The 17,647-nt window shown below is 34.3% G+C and overlaps 1 protein-coding gene across 6 annotated transcripts in view; it reads left to right on the top strand.

Moving 5' to 3' along the window:
* FMN2 (formin 2) overlaps positions 1-17,647 on the top strand; it is a 157,730-nt gene that overhangs the window by 91,747 nt on the left and 48,336 nt on the right. For all 6 annotated transcript variants that reach the window (XM_086877691.1, XM_086877692.1, XM_086877689.1 and 3 more), the window contains 5 exons: positions 4,275-4,366; positions 4,504-4,633; positions 5,554-5,700; positions 7,489-7,548; positions 7,731-7,851. In XM_086877691.1, coding sequence (XP_086733817.1) covers positions 4,275-4,366; positions 4,504-4,633; positions 5,554-5,700; positions 7,489-7,548; positions 7,731-7,851 — 550 coding nt within the window. The remainder of the gene's footprint in view (positions 1-4,274; positions 4,367-4,503; positions 4,634-5,553; positions 5,701-7,488; positions 7,549-7,730; positions 7,852-17,647) is intronic.

Raw genomic sequence — 17,647 nt, 5'->3', positions numbered from 1 at the left:
GTTCGGATGATCCAGCTTCAAAGGAATGTGAAATTTATTATTAACCAGGTTATCTCTGTATATATCTCTGATATATCTCTTGTTTCAGCTATTGTTGACAAAATTCCTTAGACAACTCAGTATTTTTGGAAAATATAACACAAACTTTTAAAGTCAAGTTTCCAAAAAAATAGAATTCCATATATTTAAAGTGCTCTAAACTCAAAGCTAAGGTTCTTTGCAAGGAAAGAAAAAGCTAACCAGGAATGTATAAGATTTATGTTGTGAGATGGAAAAAAGGGCCATTATGAACTTTGGTAAGAGCAAATACAAGCTAAATTCATACTCTGGAAAAAAATGGGAGAAGAATTAAACTGAAGCAGAATATTTTTGCAGTAATTTCATTCAGCTTTATGCTCTCTGATTTTAGATATAGTTAATATCAAATTCTAGTACACTATATTTTTTTCCAATTTTGATGCTATATATCTATACCTAGCTAAAATTCAAGGAAAGAAAAAGCTGTAACATTCCAAGAGGTGCTAATGTGATCAGATTAATGACTTTTGTGAGAAGTATTTATTGAATGTATTCTTTTTTGACACAAATTTGGAGAGAAATATAAAAGCTTTTTTAGAACTATCCATCTGTAAATTAGAGCACAAACAGGCATTAACAATAAAGGCAGCATAAAAAGGTAAAAATTCTGAGAAATTATCTTGGATAATACCTGTGCAAAAGACACAGTATTCCTTTTCTGTCAGAATTTAAGGTACCCACAGATCACAATTCTGGATACCTGAACCATAATTAGTGACTAGAAATTCAGGTTTGATTCTGAACTTGGACCATATACTTCAACTTCTTGATTTTGGTGAAGGGTGTAAACTTTCTCTCTTGAGTTTTACTCTGGCCTGCCCATGAGTAGATCATGCTTGGCCTTTGTATGTTTGACAGCTGTTACTTCTTTGCATACACAACCTGAGAATAATGGCTTAAATAAGGAATAGGGAGTCTGCCTAACCTTTGCCCATGGGATTTGGTGGAGAAACATTAAGAGCTTGAACATGCATGTATGTAATAGATTGCTGTGATAAGCACTGTAATATTTCATTATGTGTAGAAGGCCAGGAGAGAGCAAACCCTCAGTATTTATTCTAAAATATTTGCAAATAAGCATTTAGTTTTATGCTTTGTGCTAAAATACTTACTTCTCTTTAACTGTTATGCAAAGAATGTCAAGTGATTTTCCTTCGGTTTAACAGAAGAGAACTTTACATACTTTACAGACTGGCCAGAAATAATGGAACTTAATTTAAATTGCTAGTATGAGAGCTTGTTTACTTTTACAAAAAACTAATTTTGTTTTTCAAAAAACTTTAAAGTGAAAATTGAGTACATGAACTTTTTGAAATGTAAGTTGAATAAATAGAATAGCTCTTCCTACACAGGCATGTCATTTTCACACCTAGACCTCCATTGCCCTGATGATGTGACCAATGCTACCTCTCTTGGCATCTTTCCAATTTCTAAAATCTATAGATTTCACTTATTACCAAGAGAGCTCTTACTCATTTGAGAAGTGATGGGAACTTTATTTCCTTTTAACTCTCACTCGCGTAAGAGTGTTCTAGATGAAGTGTGGACATGTCCCATTTACATTGGCTTTTTTAACACAAAGCCCAAGCCTTCTCCTCAACAGCACATGCAATTTAAGTTAATACTTCTGCAGCTAACTGTCTCTTTGCTAGTCCTCATCCTGTCTCTGGAAGAGTTTTCTAAGACTGGATTAAATTTTCCGACCCTAGTATCTTGGAAACGCTCTTTTTTTCATGATAGCATTATTGTATTAATGCATTGTAGCATTGTATTAATGACATTGAAGGAATGTCATTGAATTACTACAGTAATTATATTCACAGGTCCTGTGTCTGCCTTGACTTTATGCAGAAAAGTACCTTTGGAGGATGAATCCCCAAGTGTCTTTCCTCTCACTGAAGTGAAACTGGGGTAGAGAATTCAGGATACTAAGTGTTACAAATGGACACTGTCAGTATTCTAGAATTAAAAACGGATAAATAAGCCTCAGCCTAGCCTTTGTAAACTGAGAAAGGCCTGATGCTTTATAAATGAGCAGATAAAGGAAGGCCCAACCATCAGGTCAAGGGAAGTCACCTGCTCAGCACTAGTGGGACCATGTTTAGGATGCTGTGTGCAGGTGTGGTCTCAGGGGCAGGAGACAGTGACGTGTTGGAGCAAGGCTAGTGCAGGGCAGTGAGGATGGTCAAAGACTTGGAGAATGTGTATATTATACAAGAATAGGCTGAGACAGCTGGGGTTGCTCAGTCTGGAAAACAGAAATCTTACCAGTATGTACAAATACTTGAGGGGAGAGGAAATAAGGAACACAGATCTAGACTCAGGGATGTCCAACATAAGGCATAGTGGGCCTCCTGAATTTGAAACACTGGAAATTCCGTTTAAATAGAAACATTTTTTTCTTTTTTCTTTTTTCTTTTTCCTTTTTCCTTTTTCCTTTTTCCTTTTTCCTTTTTCCTTTTTCCTTTTTCCTTTTTCCTTTTTCCTTTTTCCTTTTTCCTTTTTCCTTTTTCCTTTTTCCTTTTTCCTTTTTCCTTTTTCCTTTTTCCTTTTTCCTTTTTCCTTTTTCCTTTTCCTTTTTTCTTATGTCCAATCAGTGGAACAGGCTGCCTAGAGAAGTTGTCAGGTCTCCATCCGTAGGGATATTCAAAACCTGGCTGGACATGATACTGAACAAGCTTCTCTAGCTGCCTCTGCTTTGTGTCAGAGTGTTCACCTAGACAGTCTCCAGGGATCCCTTCAAACCTCAGCTATTCTATTAGTCTTTGGTACAGGTACTACCAACATTATAATTTCTTAGTGTCAAGTGCAAAGTTTATTGCTGGACAAAAAAATGTATTTTCCAATATTTCCAATCTGTTGAAGTATTTAATATATAAGATCAGACAACTTTAGAGATGACCTTTGAAGAGCATCCACAGGAATGCTGACTAAATATTAGGATATGTGACATCCAAGTCAGGTGGCTTTGCAGTCATTTCCAGACTTCTTGAAGTAATAAGAGAAACTCTGAAGGGCTTCTGCTGTATGACTCTTCAATCTCTTCATCGTTCTATTCCACATCAGTGTTTTCTCCCTTTTCACATGGGATGATGTTCAACAATTTCAGAAAAAGTGTCCAAACCCAACTTTCTGGTTTCAGGTTCCTGATGGAGCAGGTATCATGATTTGAAACACCTCTATCCCTCTTCTGCTAACCCTGCAAAAGCAGTGAGAGAATGCAGATACAGTGTATCTTACACTTTGCCAATATCTGAGTGATTAGAATATAATTTTCCACTGTTGCCTTCAAGTTCTGTGGTGGAGAAAAAAAATTAGTGTAACTTTTTTCTTAAAGGAATAAAGGTAGATACTCTCTTTTTTAAACTCTTGGACAGATTAATGTTTTGAATCTTTTTTGAAAACTGCTAAGATTTTGAAAAGAAGGGTCAGAAGGATAAATTTTCATTTCAGTTTTATTCCTTTTCATGCCATTCCATTTTCCAGTACTACAGTTTGGAAAAAAAAAAAAAATTACCATAGCTTGGAGCACAGAAAAAAAATGAGGCTCAGTTTCTATTGATTAGAATATTGCAGGAGAGGCTTCACAGAGAGCCAGAGAAACTAGGCAGTTTACATGTATTTTTTTTTCTTATTATATAAATGAAAATAATTTTACTCCAAAGAATTATGCTGTAGTTCACGTGTATTATATGTATGATAGTTGCATTATAAATCAAATATGTTTTTTGAAGTGCTTTTTCAAATCCCAAATGAAATTTAAATTGAAGTAAATAATACAAAACTGTTTTCATTTATTTAAAAAAAGTATTATTTAAATACATATTTAAAGATCAGATCACATTCAAATGTAACCCAACAAATTTGTGAAGAGAAACACAACTCTCCTCTTGAGTCCTTCAATTCAAACACTTCATAAATGATCAAAGAAAAGGAATTGACAATGAAGATTATAATGCATCATTGAATGAGCAAATACTTTGCAGACTGCTAGTAGTCAGTATTATTATTTGCAAAATATTCTATTTTCCACCAGATCTATTTATACTTAAAATCACTTTATGGACTCTTATAGTTTTACTGTAAGTAGATGCTAGAAAGAAAAGAAAAATGAGTTTGATTTGTTACAAAGGCATATTTATCGCTGTTTGTTTGACTAATCACAACCATTTTTTTGGTTTTTTTTTTTTTTTCAGAGAGCACAATCAGATGAACTAGAAAAAATAGAAAAGCATAGCAAGGCATCCAAGGAAAAAGAAAACGCCAAATCTTTGGATAAGCCGGAACAGTAAGAACATACTTGTCATAGAGCAGTTCTGCTCACTTCAGAAAAATTTCTCTGCTGTAGTAAATTATGTATAAGAAACCCCCCAAGCCTCTACCTACTGAAAGTGACTCAAATAATCTTTTTAATCACTTCTTCAGGTTCCTCTATGAACTCTCACTGATTCCCAACTTTTCAGAACGTGTGTTTTGCATCCTGTTCCAGTCAACATTTTCAGAAAGCATTGGTTCAATCCGTCGCAAACTTGAATTGTTACAGAAGCTGTGTGAGGTAGGTTGTGCTCTGTGGATAGATCTAAGTTTCTGAGTTTAAATCTTGCTAAGCTTTACTCATATTTCAAAAGTTTTCACTTTATTTACTTCAAGTACTCATTAAAAATCTGAAGGATAGCAGAAGAAAACATTTTACGATTGTAGTTTAACATCTACGTGGATTTTAAGATTACCTTTTGCTACTGAATTATATAATGCTTTTGCCATCAATGTGTGTCAGTCTCTGGAAAACAGTGCACCTTCACCTTTTGTTAAAGCAAAATCTTCCCTCTTCACAGTGGCCATTATCACTCTTTTTTCAAAGGAATGCCAGTTCAGCTAGCCTTGTGTTTGCTTGAATTTGAGAAATGTGCAACTTAATAATATCTCTGATATCTAAAATCAGCTAGAGATAGCAATGTTGTATCTAGTCAGAAGAGATTACTGGAATTTTGCAGTCCCAAGAAAAACAAATACATAGCATTAAAATGCAGGTTTCATCAGTATTTTAATAAATTAGATCTGTTTCAACTGTTTTATATTTTACTATGAAATAGCTTTTATTTGATTAAATACTTTAATTTTTCAATATGAGTGTTTTATGAACTTCTTGATGAATTTTCTGTGAAATTAAATATACCATTCACAATGTCAGTCTCAGTTAAGGATTACTATTTTGTTTTTCTCAACAGGTTATGTCTGGTAATATAGTACAGATTTTCTTTCATTTTTTTCTAAGTATCCAATTTGGAAATAACATTCTGTATTCATAAAAAATTGCATATTAATATTGTTCTACTTCTACATGTTGCAGTAGAAGTTAACTTCCATTATCTGAGTCTTTATACACTGAGTTTAAATACCACATCAACAAATCTCCTCATTAACCATAACTATTAATTGGACTTTTAATAGAATTTGTTTTTCTCTGTATTTTAGACATTGAAGAATGAATCAGGAGTTATGCGAGTTCTGGGTTTGGTTCTTGCCTTTGGAAATTACATGAACGGTGGAAACAGGACACGAGGACAGGCTGATGGGTTTGGACTAGATATCCTGCCAAAACTTAAAGATGTCAAGAGCAGTGTAAGTTAATTCAAGACTTCCTGAAGGCCTGAGAAGGTTAAATTCTCAGAAAATTATTTTGTTTCTGAGTGAATGGTGTGAAGCTTATGAAGACATGTAGGAGGGACTTCTTTTGTTTCTATGCTTATCTGATCACACTTCTAGAGATGGATGTATTTCGGTAGAATTACAAAAATTAACCATCTCTTTTCACTACTGTATGAACAAAAATACCTAAAATTATGTTGTAGTTCTTAGTGTGATGTAGGTTTGACTTTCAGTACACTTCATAGTTCCAACTTTTCTTGTAATTAGAAGCAATACTATGATCTTACTGTTAGAAGTTTATTACAGAAGTGGAAGGAGTTCCATGCTGATTAAAAATATTTGTGAGGGGGAAAAATGTCACTCCTGAAAATGACTGAATAAGCATCCAGAGCATTTGGGATAACCCCAAATTTGTTCTTTATTTACACCATGATTACAGCTTGTACTTTACATTGGAACATGCAGCTACCTGAGTAAAGGACTTCTTGATTCAAGATACGTCTAGTATAGTCATGTCAGCAAAGAAAATACAAGTAGTGTATTTCCTTCCTCAGTCCTCAGTGCTAACTTGTAATTTGTGTGTTATGAGCACATTTTGTCTTTGGTTAATCATTTTGGGGTTGCATTCAAATATGTGCTTTTTTATGCAAGGAAACAACAATGTTAGAGTCTCAATGGCTAATGAAAAATCTTATCTGCATGTGACAGACTATAGCAATAATTCTTGAGCCATAAAATTTGTTTCTGCATCTGTCTGGTGAGTCACTGTCAAGATGGTCAATTCTGAAAATGGCAGGAAAAAAGCATTAGTTTCTCTTCTTGGTCCCTCAGTAGATATGTTTTTTAGCTGCTGGATTAGGTCTTGTGAGCAGGCCATTAACCCTGAGTTGAGAGAGCATGTGAGCCATTTACCTTTATAAATGGGTGGAGGAACTTCCTTCTTGCATGCTGGTTTCTTTGGTAAACCAAGGGAGTGGAGATGTGAATGGCTCTTTAGTACAACATTGTTTAGGGCAGCTTACTCTAGCTGCACCTTCAAATTGACTCTGGATCCAGTACATCACCAGTTTTAGAGCTCTGCTCAGTAGGAAATTTAGGCACACTAAATTTAGGTGGGTAACTCAAGACTTCAGCATGTAATTTGCTGGAAATATTGTGACTGTTAAGCTTGCAGTTGCAAGATACATTTCCAGTTTATTTCCATATTTATTTCCAGACAGGAATGTTCTTACAAAATACTTTTCTGAAAATATCTGAAAACTTAATTCTGTCAGAAATCCCCTTCAAGTGGAAGATTTTCTGCTGAAGTTTCATTAGAGAGATTACAGAGGGGAAGCAATTAAAAAGTTCCCTCAAACCCCAACACTTCCCCCTAGCCCCCCAAATTTCATTTATAAAAACAAATTTCTTTGTTCAACTTTGGTTCTAGTTGTAGTGTTGCAAAAGAACTTGTATACATGAACCCAGAAACAATTTCTCTTTTTCTTCTTGGGAAATTTCAGAGCATACGTATTTGGTTTGCAATCAGGTAGAATTAAAAAAAATCAGGAGTGTGTTATATGGGTGTTTTCTCTTTCTCATTTTATTTAATGATTAAATGGAATTAGAGGGTGTGGTTTGGTTTTGGTTTTTTTTAGTGAAGGGACCAAACCAGAAAAGTATTTTTTATGCAGTAAATATTTCATTTATCTGAATTATCTTTTCTGAATTTTTCTTCTTTGAGTTTCAGTAACACAACAAACTCTATCCTCTTCTATACAGGACAACAGCAGAAGTCTTCTATCGTACATTGTCTCGTATTATTTGCGTAATTTTGATGAGGTGAGTGAAAATTAAAATTAACTCTTTTAAATTTAGATTAAGCAACCCTACTTATTAAATTTGCTCTTCTGCTGACAAGATGCAGAAATACATACAAATATTCTCTGTGCTTTCAGTCATATATTTTAGTACAGAAAATAAGTAATGAGCACTATGGAACTGTTCATTTGTTTTTTGGTCAGGATGCTGGAAGAGAGCAATGCATCTTTCCTCTTCCGGATCCACAAGATCTCTTCCAGGCTTCACAACTGAAGTTTGATGATTTTCAGAAAGATCTCCGCAAAATGAAGAAAGATTTGCGAGGTACTGAACCTAGATTAAGTAGTAAATTTATGTTACCATTATATCTCTTCTATTCTTGTTTGTATAATTTCGATAGATTAGATGATACTGTAAAAATAGTTGTGCATTTTTAACTTCTCAGTTACTAGCTTGTTTTTTCTGTGATCATTTATGCCATAATCCATGATTTTCTGTAGATAAATGTAAGAGGTTTTTAAATTAAAAACCATCAAAAACAGTTAGGTTGAATCTTCTGTTTCAAAACCGAACCAAATAACTAATTTAGTTTTATCCTTTGTGCAAGCTGATTTCAAGCCTTTGGCCATAAAAAGCACTGCAAATTGTTGGACCATGTGCATGTTTAAAAAAAAGAAGTTTATAGCCAGGTCTAAATATTATCTAGTGGATAAAATCATATATATGACATTATTAAAGGTGCTTGAAATATCTGGACTTTACTGAACAGTAATGTGCAAAGGAAGAATTTTTTTTCTTTTCTTATGTTGTCTTTAAATCAATTCTTCAAGCTTAAGATATATTTGCTAGATTTTAATGAAGAACATTTATCATATATTTCTTATTAGCACTAAAATTGTTAAGCAAGAGTAGTTTGCACAAATGATCCGTGACCTTCAATATTTTTGCTAAAAATCTCTGCTAAACTGGTCAGTTACATTACTGTGCTAAATCTTTGAGGGAGAGATACAGATCAAGGAGTGATTACTGTTGCCTTGCTGCTTTTAAATGCCGTGCCTCTAGAGACCTAGGAATGGTTTGGTAATCCATTAATCCCTGAACAACCTAGAATGGGAGGTTTTCTATTACAACAAAAACATAATACGGTTACTAAATGATATCTGACCTTCTCTTCTTGCTCCTATCAAGCTTTCTGTTTGGATATTTTGAAAATTATTTTAAATATTTTGAGTATTGAAAGTGTTTAGTATTTTTAGTATTTAAGGTTGTATCAAAGTCAGTGTGACACCGAGGAGTGAACAGTTGTATCATCCATTTACTGCTCCTGAACAATCTTGGGAGCAAAAATCTCAGAATTCAGTGATGAAAACTCGTTTCTTCACTTCTTGCAATTTCCAGGAAATCTCAGAGCTGATATCAAAGCTTGCACATGTAGAAGAAAAAGATGCTTAGGTCTTACTAAAAGAGGATACTTAAATTCAGTTACATGTTAACAAATATACATGAGGGCAGATTTTATTCCTGACAGATTCACCAAAAATGGTTTTTTGTGCATGAATAGTTGAATATTTTCACATCAAGGCTGAAATTTGCACACAGACATAAATCTCTTGTGGAATAGATCCACACTGTGCAGTGATCAAAGCAGGGGTTCTGTAAAAATGGAAATTACACGCTTCGATCTGCCTTCAGATTGCAATTGAATTCTTTCTGTGCTTCCAATCCATCCCGTAGGCTCAAGACTCTGTTGCCAGTCTTTTCTGTTGTGAATGAAACTGAAGAATAACTACAAACACCATTGCTCTTTCTCTATTACATTTGGTACAAACTTTTCTGGGGAGAGCATCAGCAGCTTCATCCTAGCCTGAATATGAAGTGAGAATTTCAACACCAGACTGCAATATCAGTCATGGCTTCTTAATGGTCTCCAGATACACAAGATTCTTTGTGCTAACTTTCTTTTTCAAAGAAAAGTGTCAGTATAAATTAAAAACCATTTGTTTCAAAAGGTTTTATGACCACAAGAGCAGTAGTAGTAAAATCTAGTAATACGCTAAAAATTCTCTGTATTCTGATGGCTTGATTGTTGTAATGATTTCAGTGAGATTTCAGCCTGTCTCAATGACAATAATTTCTAAATAGAGTACAAATTTTAACCAAATGCATAAAATTACTTCAAAGGGCTTCTTTTTCTCTGCATTTACTTTTAAGTATGCTATCAGGTTTACTAATGAACATGTGGAATCTTCTGAGTTACTAGAGCTTGTAAGTGCCTTATCAAATGTCTGAACAGGAAAAGGATTGAATGATGTTGAGAAAATTCTGATGAAATTCTAAATATGAACCGATTGTTTTGAAGTCAGTGCGAGTAAATGAGCATTGACTGTTCTTGGGAATCACTGATATTAAAGGCATAGAAATAAATGCCCAGAATTCATTAGAATTGTATACTGAAATGTGGACTGTAGCCTTGGAATTCATCACTAATTAGACAGCAGATTTCATGGGTGGATTTCACCATTTGGTGAGGGTGGGCGTTTGATTTGTTCTTTGTCACTGAGAAACTGAAATTTGTAGATAATACTGACACAGGCAGTATCAACAGTTTAAGTGTTATTCTGTTTGTGTTAATTTCAAATACACTGAAAACCGTGCAGTGAGATCATGCTTATTAAAATGTGGGAAGGAGGTTTTCACCCAGGAGAAAAGCTCTTGTGCAGATTTTCTATTGCTGTCTTAGAAAACTTTCCATGATCATTATTCAAAGGTAAATTTCATTCCAGGAAGATCCTTTCATAAAATTTAAAAAACCCAATAGAATACCCACAAAATAGAGGACAGTTATTAAAAAAAAGAGTTTCATAGCCATAACACTAGCAGTTCATTTTAGTACTGCTATATTTTTCCATCTAAAGATGTTCGTAGACATGCAGATATAAATAATCTTCATGTTTCTGTAAAATAATTTTGTTAACGTGCTCTTTCACAGTTTGGGCTTATGTTTTTATTAGAGTAATGCTGACTGCTTAAAAAGAAGAAGGACTCATGATTTTAGAACTTATGTGCTTTCTTCCATTTTGACTATCAAAGCTATTGTCCATTTTCCAGTATTTATGAGTTCTATGCCTTAGTAGTTTGTAAAATTTTAGAAAATAAAATCTCTTCTAGTATTTCAGATTAAAAGTGCAAATTGCAAAGACTTGTAGAAGAATTCCACGTGCCTGTTCCAAGATGAGTAAGATAGAAATTTGGAGCTTTTAAATAATACACATCACAAGGGTAAAATTTATATAACATATATTTTAAGATAAAAAATCTTAAAAGGATTTTTAAGATAGAAGACCAAAGAACAGGTAGATCCCCTTACTAATGAATCAAGTGAGTTTGGCTCCATCTGTTGCTCCTAGATTTCACAGCTCTCCAGGATTCCCACTTTAGCCTTTTTGACTTCAGTGACATATAGTTTGTTAAGCAACTTGATCTGCTTTTGATCTCTCCTGGCTGTCAGCAACGTTCCTTGATGCAGTCATGCCAGGCAATGACTTCTGTTCCTATGTCATTCCACAGAAGAAACTTTAGCACTTGCCACATGACTTGAATCAACACACCATGTAAAGAAAATTGGGCATCCAGGATCACAGGAGCAGTGTGTGACTCTCACTGATTAAGACCTATGTTATGTAACTATTAGTGTCAGTAGTTTTATTTCAGACTCTTCAGAGTGCTCCAGGCAGAGCAGAAAGATGTAGAAAACATATATTAAGTCGATCAAGATTCTGACCCTCTTTGCTCTGAGACTAAAGGTAAAATTCTGGTTTAGGAAAATATTTGATTTGTAGCCCAAATCTACAATAGATGTGGATTAAATTTTTCAAGATGTGTTTAGTTTAGGAAAGAACTAGAACAGTAGAATGGCAGTGAGAGCTATAGAATTATAGCAAGTTAAAAATGTTTAGAAGCTGTTCTTTGGCCACACATTAGCATTCTAGCTTTACAACATTAAGTTTGTTCTTGCTAATCAGAAACTAATTCATCACTTGTCACTTATTGCAAAACTTCCACTGAAGCTCAGCTAAAAGGGAATTAGAAACAATGTCAGGCAGAAAGTAAATCTGACTAGTAGAAGAGATTAATAGTACAGTGATAGCTATGAAATTGAGTTGAAGTCAGTACTTGTTTATATATCGTAGTGTCATATTTAATGTATTTGATTGGAAACTGACTACAAACAGCAATTATGATAATTAAACATTATTTTTGTAGTGATGCTTTCTTTTCCTATTCTGAGTGTTTACAGCTCTTTGAAAATTCTCCATCCAAAAGAAGCTAGGATGTGTGGCCCAGTACATCTCCCTGATTTGGAATAAATGTGACTGAGAATGTTTATAAAGTGTTAAGCATCTGCAGAACACTTTGTATTTTAAATGTGTGTTCCAAGAAAAGCCCCAGAGTATCTTGGAAAAATGCATGTTCCCTATTTTTTTCACTGCTTCTTACAGTCACCTAAAGTTACCTATTCAGTTTGGACCTGCTAGTTGTAGTGTTGTTATGTGCTCTCATGTTTAACGCCTGTTGTGTGAGTAAGAGCATTGGAAGTACCATCTTGTACTTCTAAAAGCCTTTTGAGGCATTTTTGGGACGGTGTCAATGTGCAACTGAGGGAGTTTGGACAGCAATAGGCTCACTAATCATTCCTCTTGCCTCAGTAAAGGTACCCTCAGTACCTAGAATGAGTTTCCAAATCTGAGAGTTCAGTTGAGCTGTAGTCCGAGATGGAATTTTCCTCTTCATGGTCAAATCTATGTGTGGGGTGCAGGGATTACTTTGCAAAATAAGACTGCATCCACTATTAAGTCTTTAATAAGTAATATTAATGCTTTCAGACTAATTTTTTTTTAAAAATGCAGCATTCTATTTGCCCCTCTCTCTTTCTCTCTTACACACACACACACGTGTGTGTCCTTGTATCTTTTTATACTCTCAAGACTGTATTCTATCACAGTTCTGATCATGGATCTAAGACTCTATCAGTGCCACTTCTTGATCAGAAGCAAGAGTGGTATTAATTGCAACTTCAGTTAACAAACTGGAGCAGCCTTAAGCAGTTTAGTGTCCCACTTCAGATGGAAGAAAGGGAAAGGATTATTCTTCTAAATTTGATGGTCCTCTCCTAAAGGAGGAGAGGGACAATCTAAGGATTGATAGATGTTCCAGTTAGTGAAAGGCCTAATCTGGTGATCTGCCTTTTAAAAAACTGAAGTTTGGTGAAATAAATCGTATCCTAAGAGATTTTCAAAAAAAGTTGGTTTTAATGTGCTTTTGCATTGATGTTTCAAGAGAAGGTGGAGCTGGAGTAGAGAGAATTGAAATGAGGAAAAAATTGTATTCTTTGGAATTTGAATTAATTGCATCATCAAAAACATTCTGCTCTAAGACCATTTGAGATGTTTGTGGTTTTGTCATTCTCTGTCAATAGTTTTGATATAAATGTGAATGAAGATATTTCCCAATTAAGAAATAGATCTTTTATTTTACTTCTATGATCTATAGATCCATATTCTGTTGAAAAAATTCCTTCAGTCTTTTATTAAAAAATGCCACATCACTCAAGGTAATTAGCAACATAATAATATAGCAACAGTAATGGTTTGGGTCACTCCTCCAGTCATCAGTACCACATACCTTTACAGAAACAGGTACTGTTTTAACTAAATTTAATCTTTACATTTGCCTACTCATTAGCAGCTGTACATCCACAAATTCTATCTGTTCAGTTATCACTGAAGGGGTTAATTGCTGCAGCTATGCTACATGCAGATTCCTAAACCTAAACCAGATGTAAACTAAAGCCAGGCTTTCAGTCAATCTGTGAGTCATATTTTACTGTCCTTAAAACTCCAAACAAGGAGCTGTCTATGGAAGCCCTTGAAGACTCAGCAGCTCTTAGTGTAAGTCATTACAATTCCAAAAAAAATAAATAGAAGAAAAGTAAGAGCTCTTTCTGTATTTGTGGCTGGGTTCATCAGAGTTGGTCTTTTGATGAGGCCAGAATTGTTTCCTTTAGATAAAGTCTAAACTCTCTTTTAAAGGTTAAATCACAGGTTGCAATTGTAAGGAATCCAGAAAGTGCTGAAGAAGTTGAGAAAGCAGTGATTTTGTTCTTCTATAGTTTTCAGACAAGGAGGACACAGGCACATCTCCTGTGGCAGTGATGCTCACAACCTCAGAAAATTAAGGACATAATTTCAAAGCTTCCATAAAGACTTAAAAACAAATAGTCTAGCAAGTCTTAATTAAAGGTGTGCTTTCATGTATCTTAAACTATCTTGAAAATCCACCTGACTTCTAGCAGATTTCATAGTTATCTATATAGTTTCTGAATTAGTTAACAAAAACAGCTTAATGGATTTGTTAATTATTCATCCAAGATAACTCATTAGTCTGCTTTTTTTTTTTTTTTTTAATAATGGGTTGGTTTTTTTATGGTTGGGTTTGGGGCTTTTGTTTGTGTGTTTTTATTTTTTGTTGAGTTTTTATATTTTGGGGATTTTACAATTGGGGGTCCTGTTGCCCATGGTTTTTCTGGCCAAAGAAAATGCAGTAAGCCTGAGGAGCAGCTGGTTATCTGCTCACTCATTTTGTTCATACAGAGATCTTTGATGTTTAGAAGAGATTTGTGCTTCCAGGGTCTAAAATATAGCATCCAACAGAACCAACTGGAAAATATGCATTAAAAAGATAGTCTGAATGTTGAAAACTTTGTTTTTCTCCTTTTCAAAGAGGGAAAGTAACTATTTCTGGTAATGAGACTGAGTGCATTTTACATCACTTACCAGAATCACGTATTGAAAATGTTAGTGCAAAGCCCAGATTGTTTTGTCTCTTTTCTTTTCTGTATAGATGTCTCTTAAGTGATAACAGCTGTTGTGAGACTTTATATGTTTTTAGTAAATTGACCTGAAATAGAAATAAAAAAATAAAAAAATAGGATGAGCAAGCTAACACAATAGCTTAAAAAAATGCAATTAATTGTATTTTAACATAGAAATAGAGAATGAGATGAATTCTTGAGATACTGGATACAGCTGGAATCGCCATTTGTTTAAATCTCTAAGCTGGTTTTGGGCACAGATTTTCACATCAATATCCAGATCAGGAGCATTTGAGACACCTGTGTATGTATAGGCAAAAAGCTACCTGTTTGAATTGCCCACAAGAATCTGTTTTGATTGCTTCTATGAAAAATGGCATACAGTTCTCTGAAGCATATGATCTTGAGAGGAGATGAAATTAGATGTATTATCGATCTTTTCCATTGTTGATATATTGCTTATATGTTAATATTTATTTAGAGAGCTGGAGGAAAGGTGTCTCTGCCCTTGCCAACTTCTGCTTAGGATTTAAGATCTTTGGAAGGTCTCAAGTGCATGATTTGGGATGAGAGGATACCAAAACCTTCTCCTTGCTTCAAAGTAACAAAAAGCATCTTTATTCCTGTTTGGTCAATTCAGTCTTGTGAGATAAATTTCTATCTAGTGCTTGGCTTTTGTGACTGCCTATATGAGTCACATTTCTGGTGCCTTGAATACCTTTCAATTCTTTCACTACAAGAAAATTTAAAATCTGCTCAAAGTAAGTGGAGTTTTAAAAATGTGTTAACTTTGTCTAAGTTTTTCAATTGTATATACATCTGCTAAAATGAGAGAATAACTAAACGTGAGAATAGGGAAGTTAAGATCAAGTTTTGAGTCAGTTAATAATAATAATAATCAGACAAGCTTTTGCTTTACACAAAACTTGTACAAAATCGTCATAGCAGATCCCCTTTGCCAGTCTATTCCTTTGATATTTGGGATGTTTAGCTGAGCTGTTTCATGGAGAAAAATGTGTTTGAGTATGAAGCTGAGGAGAAAAAAAATTAAATTTAGAAGGCTGTTTGTATTTTCACATACTTTTTTTTTTTTTTTTCTGTCCCATGCTTTTTCTCCATGTTGCTTAGAAGTTACTAAATATACTTCTGACAGAAGCATTTACTCAGTATCTTCTTTCTTCATTTGGGCAGAAATTCTGAGAACTGGTATTTTGTACCACTTTCATTTGATCACCACTCTAAGTTCTTCAGTTACAGTGAGGAATAGCAATGGCTCGTAAGAAAAGTGGGGCTTTATATCCTAGTGACAAATTATAGAAAATAATAAATGAGTGCTATATCCAACAGGTTGTGCAGGGAGACTTCAATTCCAGTCTTGGTGATCTGGAGAACTGAGAAACTTAGGAAGAGCTTACAGGCCTGTTAATTCTTTAATGAAGAAAGCAACTGATGAACTAGTTTTTTTTAAGCATCATTATAATAATTCATATGGTAATAATGATTGGATTTTTTACTTTTTAAATCTGACTGCTACATACAATATTTTACTCTCTCTACAGCAAGAGAAAATGATTGTTTTCCCTATGTTTTCTTTTGCATTTTAAATTATTTACACAGCATTTGCAATTCAGGAATATGGTAAAAAATGGACATGAACTGTTATTCTTCTGAACATCATTGATTTTAGCCTTTTCACAGAGGGAGGGGTGTGGGCAGAAAAGAACAAAAATTACTCCACCAAAAACTAGACAAACAAAGCTATCATTAAATGCACACCCCTTTCCCACACCACACATGTGTGCACAAACAAATCAACTATGGGAGAGCCTCCAGTATTGAAATGTTTAAGGAAGAGACATTTCCTTTTAACTGTCAATATTGCATGTTTTGTTGAAATGGGTATGGGCTAAGATTTTTGGTGGGTATGGGTCGTCTTAGCATACTTCTCTCACACTGGCTGAGAGATCAGAGGTTCAGCTAAGCTGCAGACGTTCAAGAGAGTATAATGCTGTACTGCTCTGAAAAATATTTAGTCCATATTCTTGAAAAAGATACAAAATTTCAGTGATATTAAATGTTACAGTAAGTTCTGTCACCTCTTTCAGCTCTGACACTTATTTCTGCATAAGAGAAAAGAATAATCCAAATTCTCCATATTACCTTCAGAACATCTCCCTTTGCAGAATGGTACATAGGTCCTCTATTTTTTCTTCTGTCATATGTTGTAATAAAATCCATGATCATTTGGATCCCTTCCCCTATTTCACATAGGGGGCTGACTAATATTTGTTTAAAAACTACAAGCTTCCCCTTATATATTCTATAACTATACTGGGGGGGGGTGTTAATTATTTTTAATATTGCTTCATAAGTAGATTACCCATCTAAGTAGACATATTCATGTTTATCTTTCCCCTAAAAGTCTGCTGTTATTATTTCTATTTTGCTCTATGCTTAAAAAAATAATAAAAATGTAATTGTTATTATCACCCTGGTTTTACTCCACTTGTGTATTGAGTCACAATTCAACTTTGTCAGTCTGCTTTTGAGTATATATGCATTTTAAGTATTAGGATAGTGCTTTCTGCTACCTCAAAATATTTTTATTTTTAAATATTTTTATTTAAAATATTTTAAGCCTTTAACAAGTTTTCTGTCTTTAAAGACACAGTAATAGTTCTTTTTTCCTAAAGAAACCCTGGAGGGTAAGCAAGGAAATGCATGTTTTGGAATGTGTGCACTTGAACTGGAAATTCTGACACAGAATCAGGCAGAATCATTTCTGTTGAATTATAGGAACTTATCACAGCCTACAGAGATTTCCCTTATAGTGGAAATTGGAGTTTAACATTCACATGAAATTATAGTCTCCGGTCTTCTCTTGACCCAAACTAAATTAGATTGGATAGTTGGTGAAAGTGTGATGGTGCCACCTTATACACAAATAATCTTTGTGTCAGGGGTGCTTTAGGCTCCAGATTCTGTCTTGGTTTTCAGTCCAATAAGAAGCAAGCTGTTCTTTTTCAAGTTCTCTCACAGAGTTTAAGCCATGAGTACAGTACTCTTACCATCTTCCACTTTAATCCTTTTGCATTATTACTTTTGAACAATGCAAAACTCTTCACTGCATCTGTGATTTTATCAAGACCTTATATGGCTTAACTTTCTAAATTAAAGTCATTCCTACTATTTGGTGCAGGTTTTGCATCTGAACCTTACTTTGATTCTGGCACTATTACCTCTAGCCAG

Source organism: Cyanistes caeruleus, chromosome 2 (assembly GCF_971803275.1).
Source record: "Cyanistes caeruleus chromosome 2, bCyaCae1.hap1.1, whole genome shotgun sequence".
NCBI classification, from domain to species: Eukaryota; Metazoa; Chordata; class Aves; order Passeriformes; family Paridae; genus Cyanistes; species Cyanistes caeruleus.
The sequence above is the reverse complement of the archived record's forward strand: the minus strand, read 5'-3'. Positions and strand labels throughout refer to the sequence as shown.